Consider the following 14026-nt stretch of genomic DNA (forward strand, 5'->3'; position numbering starts at 1 on the left):
AACAGTTTTCAGTTGGAGAAAAAGACCAAAAAATCACAACTTGAAGAATGTGGAAAATACTTTTAAACAGGAAATATATCTGAGGAAACTAAATTTTACTTAAGAAATATATATATAGAACAAAAATAGAAATATGTATATAGAACAAAAATATGTATATTTTTTAGTCTTTATTTAAATGTTAGATTTGATTACCTAGATTTTGCTAGAAAAAAAGTCTTCTTGAACTAGCTATTGTTCAGAAAGGGACTGATAAATGTCATGGACAAGACTTTTAAAAATTCTGATGCCATTCCTTAAGCTGCATTTTACCTCATTTGTTCTGGCAACATTTACCCATGACAGCAGTGCTCAGTGTGTAGAATATTATAGGATGTGGGAGTTCACAGTAATATTACTTCATTGTTCAACATTAACCAACATACATAGCTTCAAAAATGCAAGATATTTAATTACAAGAGTTTATCTTTGGTGCACGACTTGTAACTGTTTAGTACACTTATCTCTCAAGCAGTTGATCTGAATTACACTGCTTGTGAAGAGCATTAGGGCTTTCCAGATTAGAATTAAATTGAAGCAACTAGACTTCAGCACTGTAATGCTCAAGGGGAATTAATGGAATTTTAGACATATTCTGGAGAATGTCAATTTCAATTCTTACAACTATTTACTGAAATAATAAGACATTTGAGTTCTAGTAAAACTCTGGTGACTCAAGTAATGCTGATTTTTGGGGTCAGAAAATAACTATAAATACAAAAGTAGTCCATACTCATGCAGCTGAAATAAAAGATCTCAGTTACTTATGCTAAGACCTACAAGGCAGGAGAAAACATATATGGCCAAAAAAGACACGCTATAACAAAATCCAACTCAACATTTTTCAGGTGTGCAGATTGAAAATGACAAGCAGGAGGATAAAAACTAAAGCATGACCTTCACACCTGTAATTGTTGACCTTTTCCACTCCTATCAGACCTCCAATTCATATAAGGACCTGAAACCCCTTACTTGAATCACTGTTTTGACAGTGGCCCCCTTCAAACCTTTACTCATCCCCTCCTCTGTCACAGACACACCTGGCTCTGCTGTGTTTGACAACCTTCTTGGCAGCCACAGCTCCCACCTGGCCAGCCACCACTGCCACACAGAGCTGCTCACATCATCTTAGCTGCCCACGAAGCTACAGCACTTGCCCCATGACTGCATGGGCTCCTTCTGTGCCTCCCCACACCTGCTTCCGTGTGCTCCAACACACACTGAGGACCACATCTTTTCATTCTTCACACAGTAAATATCTAGTGTTAATGCCAGAGCATAATGGAGCTTTCCCATTTATTGAATAAATGAACTTGCTATGGTAGTGTTATTTCACAGCAGGGTAAACCAGCCCGGGTGACTCTCACATGCCCTACAGCTAAACTCACTGCAGGGAAATCCACAATGCCTTTTCTTGTGAAAAGCACCTAGAGATTGATCAGCAGTTTCTGGACTAAAGGCAAATCAGTGAAAAGAAATTCCACAAACAAGACAACACTCAAACACCCTTGCAGCATTACCTTCCTCACCCAGAAGTGCTGACTAAACTTTACCTTTGCTGAAATGTAGAATGCAGAAGGAAAAGGCCCAGGATCAGCAGAAGTTACCAGGGTGGACAAGGAAAGGGCTCATTTCAGCCATCTTCTCCATCACACACGGAATGCCACATACACACCACATCATCAGAAAGGCAGGCAACAAGCAAAAGCACAGCTCTTTCCTGACACATGAGAAGCCCAAGGAGTCTCCAATAATTGGGACATAAGGTTTTAATTTTTTTTTCCTTGGTAAGTCAGGGCAAGCAGACTGCCTGCGGAGAGCACTGTTCTAGACAGCACAAGCAGCTAGGTGTATCTACCTAGTTGCTAAGTTATTATTATGAAAACCCTCTACAAAAACATGCCCATTTAACCAGGATTAACACAATCCTGGAGGCTTCACTTTCCATCTCCTTTGTGCATTGTTTCATGCAAATTTATTTATTTATTTATAATAAATAAATAAAAATGATAATAAATTTATAACAAAATTCTTACCTATTCCAAAAATTTAATTTATTTCAAAGAGGTATATAAACTTGGGTTTTCTTCAGTAATATTTCATTAACAAACTTGAAGCTACCATTAGCAGGACAAATCACTGGTCTTTTGAGAATGAACAAGAAGTCTCAAAATGCAGAGTTATTGTTGGAAGATTAATTCTAGCTACTGATATCTAACAGGACAAAAACCTAAAACTACGCACTCACACTGCATACATTAAGTAGACAGAAAAATGCAATGCATGTAAAAGTTTTGTAAACTCTACTCTATATCATTAAAAATGACAACAGGATTTCAAAAGTGTCTTCAGTAATGCTCAACGGAGACCAAACTTAGTTACTACATTGGCATACCAGAAAACATATTTACATATGCAGAACCAGAGGGGATATCATCAAACTACCATTTTTTAAAAGAAGAAACCACACTTTTCATGTGCGGGCTTTATCACAACGCCTTTTCACAAAAATATTGATAGAAAATTTTGATACTCAAACAGTTTAAACAAACTTGTTACAGAGCACTGATAGATCTGCAACATTTGTAATACTCCTTCACCATGCACATAACATTCCCACAATGCACCATTTCTTCTGAAATGTATAATACATGCACCGGTGACAGTATAAAAATAATACATGCACTGGTGACAGTATAAAAATAAAAAAATAGTGTAAGAGGGTTTTTCTCATTTGAAAAATGCAATTTTTTTCCCCAGATCCTTAACAGTATTATTCTCTTACAAAAACTGAGATGTTCTGCACAATTTTGGTTTCACTTGTGCTCACTTTGAATTGCATAACATATCTGAAGTATTAATATTCCCCAAAATTTGATCAAGAGCTCTTAAATTCTACTTAGGCTGAATTACACAACACTTAAAAAATAAATGTAGTATTTCTAGATGTGTTCTAACTTTATTAAGTATTTCACTTACTCTCCATGGTCCCAATAAATTATGTGTTTTATTGAGAGCAACTCGTTTACAATTACTTCTAATAGGCAAGATGTATCCATTGTAACTCGTCACTTGCATAATTAAATAAAAAGTCCTACCTTTCTCAAAGAACAGAGCACAGCATTCCTAGTGCAAAAAACAAGAATTCAGTCTAAAGCAGAGCTACACTTCTCTTGTATTTTGAAAAAAAGTTGAAAAATTTTACAACTGTCAGAGAACCGTGCAATTAAAGCCTGCTTTAAACATGATAATCCAAAAATGCTGTAAGAGTCCCTTTTCTTCCAAGAACTTGTCAATGAAAGGTTGACATTGAGTCCCATCAGCCACTCAAAGAATGTGTACAAAAATAATTTAATTGGAATATTCTATGAAGAAGGTAATTTTACTAAGAGCTCAGACACTGACATATTGATTCCTGTTAAAGGGACACCTACACTAACCAGTGTTCAAGGGCTGATTAAACTATAATGTTCCCCCAAATCTTATTCCAAGAGATTTTCTCATATTTTTTTTTTAATTAGAAAAAATATTACAAATCCAAAAGTGAGTCCGCTTTTGGGGTGAGAGGTGGGTTTGTTTTGTTTCTCCAAACAACATGGGAGAAGGTCCCTTTAACAAGGAAGGAGATAGGTATCACTTAATCAGGATGTGGGAATGGAATCTGTACCTATGGGTAAATGGCAATGCGTTCTGTGTTGGTTCAGCCCTTGGTTCTGAGTTCTGCGTCACTTCTGGCATCGCTCGCTCGTCATCTGTCCCGTTAATGCTCTCCGGAGTTAAAGGAGACTGAATATCCCCTCCAGCTGATTCCTTAAGTGAAAAAAACAACATATTTAAATTACAAACTAACCTGCCCAGAAAGGCTATGTACATAAATGCACTAACATTCATTCTTAAACAATACACAAACTTTAGTTAGTATTAATATGGTGTTCAGATTTCCAGCATCCCTCATGATCCCATTTCATCATGTGTATTTAATATACAGAAGTATATTACCAAAAGATTCACATTATCTTACACAAAACATAAGTGGCATATGAATTCTTTGCAAGATCCAATCTTTCACTTACTACAGACCTCTCTCTTACCTGGAATTACATTCCACCCTCATTCTGATACATAGTGGGTGACTCTTGACACTTGGAATTCTTGTCTCATACTTTACATTCTAATGCAGTGAAACAAATTCTGGTATTTGTTTCAAAATCTAGCTTTTGTGCTGTGAACAGTGGGAGGGCCATTTGTAGTGCGTTCCCAGTTTCATCTATAAGCCATCTGTAAAGAACACTTGTTCACCAAAGTACAAGCAAAAATTTTCATAGGCGTGTTAGCCTGGCCTAGCTCTTGCTGGTCATGCTATTATCTGCAAAGTAGAATACTCCAGCTACAGCCAGGTGTACACATAGCTATGGCTATGCAATTGAACACCTGGAGAACTTAATGGTTGCCTCCCAGCAGAAGGCACTGCTGTGGTTTTCATTACCTTGCATCACACCAGCATGTACATTTGTGTGTACATTTAAGTATGAAAAAGAAGAGAATTGATAATATAAAGAGGCAAAAAAAATATTCTACACAAATGGCATGGTTTTGTCTCCTACTACTATTATTATTGTTATTATCATCATCATCCAATAGGATAGAACAGTTTCCATTGACAATAAATGAAAGACTTTCTGAATCTAAATGCTTTTCTTCTATTTTTTTCTTTTTCTCATAATGTAGTTTCTCAAACTACATTATGTATTATAAAAATTTACATACCACTTTAAAATATCTGAATAGCTTTAAGATAAATAAGTATCTTCAAGATAAAATTACTGCAACACTACTACTAGATACATAAAATCAGAATGTACTTATTAAAATGTTTTAAATGTGAGTGCAAAAAAATTATTTCAATAGAAGGAAAAAAATTACAATTTCCATCTAGGCTTTTTTTTCATTAAAGTACTTCCGTAGACTTCTAATATGAATGAAATGCAAGTAACAAAAATTAAGGCAGAAAAACATCCCAGTCTATGTAATAGCTAAAGGTTCATGGCCTGCAAATTCAGGAACAAAAGAAACATCAGTTTTTAATGTGTTTCTTCTCCACAAAAAGTACAGGTTAATCAGTGCCTCCACACATTCACAACCACCCCTGCCTGATAAGTAATTTTTTTGCAGACAACTCTAATGGAGCTGACTATGAACAAAGCACCAAATATAATAGAAAAAGCCACTTTAATTGAAAAGATTTTTCATAAATGTTTACAAATAATATTTTCCCATTTTATATTAATTAGAGGAGTAAAAGTATTTTAGAAACATTTTGTGACATGTGCATCTGTAATTAAGTTTTTATTGTATACCATTATAACTTCACATATCCACTCCAGATTTTACAAAATTGGACATGACATTGTGATATTTAGTATTTAATTTAAACATAATAGTGGGGTATCCATCAAAAGACATCTTATATTTCAACATCTTTAAAAAAACCCACAGAAGTGAGGGTTGCATCTTTTCTGCACTTACAGAAGAGTCCTTAAAGTAAAACAAGTAGACATTACAGCACAAATCAAACCACCTTTTAGTGATAACAATAAGGGACAGAAAAAATAGAAGTTATTGGTTCTAAAATAATGAACAAAAAACCCCCAAATCCAGCATGTTTAGATATTGAGTATTGTACTGTTATCTCAGTAAGGATTCCATACACCTTCTTGGCTCAGCTATTCTTCATAGTGCTTCTCTGCGCTGGCTGGCAGAGGCATAAGTCTACCAGCTACTGCCACCCAGACATGTATGAAACATTTGTTGCAGCATTTGTTGCAAAAATTCATATAACATCCCAGATCTTTTTCAACAAGCTCTAACTGAATTTTGTACTTCTACAGAGAAAAAGACATAATAATAATGGATATTATTAGAATCACAGACAAGACTGTGATTTTAAATAATTTACCCACCCCACAATTTCAGAAACCGACAAAGGTCTTAATCTGAAATGACTAGGGTCAAAAAAAACTATCAGAGCACAGTCATCCTTAGAAGAAAAGGACTGAGGTTCAGATGCCAACTGATTGGGGTGAAACCTCTCAAGACTGATAGGGTGCAACTGCAAACTCTATAAACTGCTCTATTTTGTTCTGCACTTAAATCTAATTAAGGTTACTTTAAGTTAAAAGAAAGGGGTGCAGGTAGGTAGACACAATTGTAAGGCTATTGCTTCATGCAGCTCAGTGAACTCCAGATCTAAATGTAAGTGCATGGGGAAGCTAGTAACTGAGAAATGGGTGGTTTGCCACTGCGAGATCCTTAAGTTTTATGACAAAAGCAAAATGATTTCCTGTATTACAAGATAGATCTGGGAAATAGGAGGTGGCAAAGCAGGGGACCCAGTATTTCAGTTTTATGTAAACATAGTAAGAGGACTGCAAGTTTTTATTACCTAAGGCTCAGTTAAATGGACAGATGGTATAGCTATGTGCATAGGTGGTCTTAGAAGTCCCGAAATAGACAACGTCTTTCTAGACCAAAGCCTCCAGACATACCAGATATAGCTAAATTGTGTACTATTATATGAATCTGTCTTCATACAGATGGCTTTAAAGTACAGGTTCTCTGACACAGAAATAATATGCTACTCTTCATCTCAAGAAAGCCCAGGGTACTCAATGGGACTTACATTTAAAAAAGCAGCACCTCTCTTCTAATTTGGTGGTCCAGGCCACTGTCTTTCTCTGAACAAGTAAAGTTCTCTTTATAGTTAAGGTAAATGGTGATTTTATCTATTATCTGATATTCTGGAAAATTAAAGTAAAGCCTGCTGGTAGGCAGGCGGAGAAAGGGGGTATCAAAGAAACAAGGAGAATGAAGAGTTTAAAATTAGCACCAGCATTGCTTAGGGGACAAGGCACTCCTGCGAATTAGGCTATGTATGGTTTTCTTTCTACCACGTGTTTCCCACGCACTAAAAAAAAATCTGAAGAACATATTCCATCAAATGAAACAAAATATCAAAAAAACACATGGAACTTCTACTTCCTGGCCATTGAGGCCCTTTATAGGAGCAATACTTTGCTAAAGCACATAACACCTGACAGAATCAACCTAATTTCAGTGGACTTAAGGCAAAATTGCTCTGAAATTTTAACATGGCTAGAGTCTGCTAAATATTTGAACTACAAATACATACCAAATTTCTGAGATATTTTTGCTGCTATCTCTTGATTTCTATTTCTCTGCAGTTTCCCAAGTTTTTGCACAGCATTCAGAATTGAAATTCACATGTAGCAGAGATATTTTCAGGCTTGCATCAAACAATAGTGAACAGCAAATGTCTTGTGCAGTGTCTTGTTACATTAGTTGTAGAGATATTTCATAAAGATTCAATCTGTAAGGGCATACTGAGGTAGAAAAGTGTACTTTTACTCTTTTAGAATTCTGTAGTAGAGAGGGTGGGAAATGTACCATATCCAGTACTTGCACCATATCCAGTACTTGCAGTAACTGATAAATAAAAAGGACATTTTTTAAAGCTGTACCAAGAGAAAAAAAACATTCTATTTAAGTTTGATGTTTATATTTTCCAGTTTTGATATGCAGTATTTTCCTACTTATTACTAATTTAACACACTTATTAAAGATATCTGCATGTCCAAGACTGCAGAGGGACTGATCCTTTTAGATACCTGAGTTATCATTACAGAGCTCATAAACCTCCCAATGTCATTCCTGCCAATGCCACCAAAGCTCCACTGAAAAAGCCAGGTTCCTGCAAGACATTTACTGACCATTAAAAATATCTCCTTCCTCTTACACTCTCACCCCCTGCAATGGATCACTATGCAAAAGGGGAAGAACAGCTAGAACATGATTCAGAAAGACAGCAATTCAATTGTTTGCCTTGCATCCACCTTTTAGCAGATGATGAAAATGAGACCAGGTGCTCTTTCAAATGTCTCTATGGTCCCAACTTTCCTCCCTAGTACCAAGCACCCATCCTCCTCCCAGTTATAAATCTGACTGAATGAGCCCAGTACCACAGAACCGCTGGAGTTTGTCATGATGCCATTGCTTCTTATCTGTTCTAAACTCTGAAAATTTGATTCCCTTCTCTCTACGGAACTAGCATGTGAAAACTACTACGCTCATGTGTCAGCACTTGCACTAACTGAATAACTCAGAATAATACACTAGCTTATCAACACAGTGAAAAGCAAAGAGAAGAAAAGTAAGGCCTGAATAGGAAATTATGCTTAAGTGTGCCATAATGAAATTGCAGCCCACAATAGGCATTATAGAATCACTCCGAGTAACATTTCTGTAACTGCCTACAGCATAAAATGTTAGGTTTCAACTGTAAAAAGAACTCTGTTCAGGAAAATGAACAAAATTAATAGCTCACTCAGCTCACTCAGAAAGCTTTAACCCTGATGAGTTGCAAGAAGAAAGCATCTTACCTCTGAGTGAATAGCTCAAATTTACGATCAAACCATGTAATAAGTCACTCCACGTGACAGTGTCAGATTTAACTTCTGAGTCCAAAATATTAATCAATGTGTCAAAAGAGAAGCATAATAATTTTTTTGCCTATAACATCAAGTAACTAGAGGCCTGGGTGAAGCACTTCACTGTTTCTAAAGTCAAATGTGCATTTTTGATAAGTGTATAATATTGAAATACATACTTCCATTGTCTCTGTGGAATTTATCAAAAATTTAGAGACAGTAAAGTAAACTTACAGAAATCCCTGCCTTATTTTTCTTCCATTTCATTGGAGTAAGAAGTTTCCCATTAACAGCAAAAGCCAGTCTAGCATTTGGGCAAAATGCTTACAGGGAAAACAACATGATGCTTGTTCATTGTGTATGTTCTGATTTCCACTGACTTCTCTTAGTAGGACACCAGATGTAGCTTTCTACTAGAAATAAAACTATTTCTGCAGCACACTGCAAACTGCCTGCCATCCTTACTCCATCAAAGAGCAGGAGACTATTACAATAAAAAGCACTGAAGATAGACTGATTCAATGAAAAGACTCCCCAGAAAAAAGGTTCCGTCTACTCAACTCAGGAATCCCTGCTGTAGTTTTAAAGTTGTTGCATTCTCCAAGAGAAGGAATTGTATTTGTCTTCACTACTTCTTAAAACAAAGCAAATAGCTAACTGAGTCAAAAATCTTGGGCAGGGGGATTACAAGAGAGATGGGGCATAAAAGCCTCAAGAAGTTTCTTTTTTCAAAGCAAATTCTATGTATTCACAATTAATTATAGCAATAACTAATGTAAATGTGAATATAGTAACTGACCCTCTGTGCCTAGATTAACTCAGTTAGTGTTTTAAGATACCTTTTATAAACTCTTACTATACATCACAGCTAACTGTAACAAAGCTCCAGAACCAGCCTGTGAATCTATCATCTTCCTTCAATGCATCTCACAAGAGAAAACTACATGGTAGGATGTAAGTAAAAAATGGTTTGCTGTTTCAACCTTTATTTTTGGTGCAATGATTGTTCTATAAAAGTTATTTACAGTGCATCACCTGAAGTTTTGTGGATACAATAGGAAATAGTGCAAAAAGTGTTTAGTATACTTCATTTACATAAACATGTTTACTCATTTTCTTGGGAAAACTGAAATAAAGAAAAAGGAATAAAAACCACAATTTTGTGAACAAGTCCCCTTGATTTCCTTGTAGTATATGTTAAATGTATTTTTAAGACTTGACACTCTTGCTGACCAATGAGAGGATTCACAGTAACTGAGAAATTGCCCCTTAATTTTTAATGCATATGTATGTAAAGAACAATAACAGTAAGTAGCACAGGCAAGAAGTATGATACTTGAATCAGGCAATAAGACTCACTTGAGAGGGTGTACTTGTTAGCTCCATCTTTTCGTGGGATTTTTCCTTTGCTATTCGCGCAGCTTCTTTGAACTCCTGAAATTTTTCAGCAAACTGAAGGTACATATGTTTAAAGAATAAAAAAAAGAAAAGAGAGAAAGGGTAGGCGTGAAATAATACATTGCATGCTGAACAGAATGCTGTACTGTGCATTTCACAATGTCAAATTCTGTCAGTAATTTTAAAAATTTTTCTCCTTATTAGATACTCATTTAAATGAGTTACGCAGTGACATACCTTTCAGGCACTTAATACACACTCTTTATATGTCAGGAAAATGACAATGCAATGAAGCATGATCTGTTGCTGGTAGTTTTAAGAAACTCACCTCAGAGATGGCTAATAATAGGGACAAACTGCCTTGCATAGCTGCTTTCAGATTCAGGTTTTACCCTCCTCAAACAATAAATAATCTTCTTCTGAAGCCTAATGTGGTCACCATGAGCTAGGAAAGCTTTCAATGTACTTTGTTCTTTCATGACTGAAACAATACTGCCTTCTTCCCAAATGTTAACTGCATTTATAATTTCAAGAGCTAATCAGAGAAGAAACAGTGGAAATACTGTGTTCATCTCTAGAACGTTCATTGACATCAATCAAGTTAAAGAACAAATTCACTGAATTAGAACTGCCTATACTGAACACTAAATCATGAAATTGCATATGGAACTGCCATAGTAGGCTTTATTCCTATGCTACATGCACCTCTTCCAGAAAATGGCTAAAGCAGCAATTTAGAAATATATGCCCTCTTAAACCTGAAAGATTAAATTAATTTGTTAAGAATAGGGCCTGGTTTCTCTGGCTGGAAAAAAAATTGGCTTCACAGTTCTCACCTTGCCACTACACTAATTGCTAGAGTGGCCACAAATTTGTTTTTGTGTCCTACTTCTTTTATGCAGACCATTATCTTAATATGATCAGCTTAAGAGTGAAATGATTCTGAAAAAATATCAGAAGATTCTCCAGCAGCTTCTAAATCTCTTTGGCAGCAGCATATGAAGAAATTGTTTTGCACTCAGTGTATATGCAAAGTACAAAGGCTACCTTTTGCGTGGCACAACCTCACCAATTATTTTCAATCAGAATTTCACTTACTACACAAGACCTAAAAACCTTAGCATCTTTAAACCTTTTTCTGGCAGCCTACTAGTATCTGAGGACTTTAATTTCTCTCTACTTGTATCCTGTATTTCATTTGTTACATTATTTGAAAGCTTATTTTTCCTGAAAGTTTAACCCAGCATCAAAAAAAACAGATGATGAAATTGGCAACAGATGATGAAACAGGTCACCAGAACCAGATACTACTTTTTTAAGACTTGTGCCTAAACCTCAAATCTCATGGGTAACCTATTATTTAAATCAGTCTTAAGACCAGAGAATTATTAAATGGTAAATATGATTCTGAGGTTTGAAATAAATGGCTGAAGACAAAGGCAGTAATTACAACAGCCACAGAAACTTTTTTTAAAAAAAATCATAGATCAATAGACAGCATTCTAAGAAAGAGCCAAAAAGCCCCATTTGGTGGAGATTTTCACAAATTTTCTAGAATTCTTTGACACAGTCAAAGTCAAATTTTATCTCTTGATAAAATTCCTGAATAACAAAGATGAGTCTCATGGTATGAAAGAAGATTTCTGGAAGATCACATTTTTAAGGAAAGGATGAAAAATTGTGCATGGAGACTACATAAGGCTGCTGCCAGTATCCATGGTGGCACTTTCCATTTAGCATATTCTTTAAGCTTTATGGAATAAATCAGGTCAGCTAACTCAAGAAGCTAAGACAGAGTACCCTAAAAGGATATTTCTTATACATCAGGATACTATCAAAAGCATAGACATATTCTGAATGAGAAAGTAGTCTCAATTTTTCCTGAAAGTGAGAGGACATTGTGTTTCTCCTACTGCAGCAGCAAGAGGGACTCTGCTAACAAATTGTGGTCCTGTGAATATCCTTCAACACAGGTACCTTTCAAATATCGTCGACATCTGATGGAGCAGTCTTGAGATGAATTTGTGGTCTAACATTGATAAAAGGCCTAGTGAACTATTTAATTGATTTTCCTCTATACTGTTTGTATGTGAAGTTGATTAGAGTGCCATTACTTTTCCATCAGACAGTCTCACTTCACTAATTTCTATTCAGAATAATTGTACAGAAAAGAGGTTGCTATTGTTGCACCAACTCTAGCAATCAGTTCAGAAGGACAGGGGCATGTGAAAGAGAAACAAATAGTACAGAAGTCAAACATGTACTGTAAGACATGCAGAAAATTATGTGAGACTAAATAGTTTACTTTATCTGCTGGGATTATTTGCATCATTAAACTGTGGAAATTGGTCACAGACTAGAACAACTTCTTTTGTGGTTGCAGGCTGCCTTTTGCTCTCTGGAACTTAAAACACTTACAATCCGTAAAGTGCTAGCTGTATCAGAGTGCTCTGGTAAACCTGGCTATGATGCACAGAAGTGGGGGTAAGTAATCTGAGGGAAAGACAAAACAAGAAAGAGAATATAGACACGATTTCTCTAAAGTTACAGGGCAGATTTAATTTGGGTCTTCTGATTCCCAATCAAACATACCTACCAGCTCCAGTGGCTGAACAGCTTCTAATCTAAAGAAAAGTTTTCTTTCCCCATCAGTATGTTTATAATTTTTAAATAACACAAAAAGTTAAATCTTTAGGAATTTTAGTAGTAGCAACAATTGGCAATTGTAACTCACATGAATATCAGTTAAATGATTAAGATATAATACAACAGGAACAGTATGCTGAAAAGGGCTCATAGATTCACCATTATCTTCAGAAAAGGTCTGTGATTCAGGATTTTTCTTAATAATTTTGTTTATTGTCCATAAAACAGCAATCTGAGTTAAACAAAAATCCACTCCAAAAAAAAGAAATTAAGAAAAAATGTCTACCGTAGCCTTTCAGATTAAATTTTCAACAGCAATATAGAGCTTTATGTCAAAGGAGTATTTAAAAGTCCTAGACATCTGTTTGATGGCAGTGAAAAGAATGGGATTGAGAGAACTGTAATTAAGAAGGTGATGGAGGGCAAAAGAAGAGCTGAGGATGAAGATTAAAAAAACCCAACACATTTCCACTGGCAAGGATAACCTAGAGCTTGAAGTCAGGCAAACAGAGTGTACACGACTTCAGCAGGATGCTTTGCCTTCAAAGAATCATCTGTGAATATTAAAAACAAGCTAGTCTAAAAGAGTAGTAAACTAGATTAGCATTTTTGCTAAAGCCATTGAAATATTAAGAGAAGTTATTACCATGTTGGTAAGCAAGTGCTTCTAGGACATACACACCAAATTAACTGATGAGGTTTTCAAGTTCACTGAAGCAATGATAGGTGCACAAATGCACATGCAATACCAGAATCACTCGGAAAGTCCTGTGGTTGTGTTGCTTTGTGGAAAGGAAAACCAAGTAATTATGAAAGGAAGAAACCTTACAAGTTTGATGCTTGCCCAAATAAAGTAGCTATACTGGGTCTCATTTTAATGGTTTTCTGGCAGGCTGTGCATATCCTTGGACAGTGATAAATACTTTCTCAAAAGGGCTGCTATGATTACTCTTCCTTCAAACAGCTAGCCACCATTATTCCTTCCTGAACATGTATTTATCTTATTGCACTTAGGTGTCCAAATCTTTTCTTTATTTCAAATATGAAAATTTTCTGCTTAATGTAAACACAAGCTCTTAAAACTGCACCGAAATTCCCCATCTGAAGAAAAACCACACTTGTAGGTTCTTGGACTCATCTACTAGGGCAGTAGCAAAAACAAGTACTGTAGTAAGGATGCTCAGAGGACCTAGGCCATCAGTTTGAGAAATAGGGATTTCTTCTTTCCTTGGAATGAGGTCTATTTCCTTTTTGCAGAAGTAGACTAGAAAAGAAACTCATGTATGGCACATACTGCTTCGGCAAACATTTCCACTTCTGCATTCCAGCAGAAAATGTATTTTTCTTTTACACTGAATATATTTCCCACTAGCTTTACTTTAAGGCTGCAAACTTTGAAATAACAGTAATTTGATGTACTACATAGTAGAAAAGTGAAA

At 35.7% G+C, this 14026-nt stretch overlaps 1 protein-coding gene across 1 annotated transcript in view; it reads right to left on the minus strand.

Moving 5' to 3' along the window:
* The window catches only part of HOMER1 (homer scaffold protein 1), an 88320-nt gene that overhangs the window by 43438 nt on the left and 30856 nt on the right, over positions 1–14026 (minus strand). The window contains exons 4-5 of the mRNA XM_054652671.2: positions 9903–9995; positions 3707–3849 (exon numbers count right to left, since the gene is read on the minus strand). Of these exons, the coding sequence (XP_054508646.1) occupies positions 3707–3849; positions 9903–9995 (236 nt within the window). The remainder of the gene's footprint in view (positions 1–3706; positions 3850–9902; positions 9996–14026) is intronic.

This window comes from Agelaius phoeniceus, chromosome Z (genome assembly GCF_051311805.1).
Source record: "Agelaius phoeniceus isolate bAgePho1 chromosome Z, bAgePho1.hap1, whole genome shotgun sequence".
NCBI classification, from domain to species: domain Eukaryota; kingdom Metazoa; phylum Chordata; class Aves; order Passeriformes; family Icteridae; genus Agelaius; species Agelaius phoeniceus.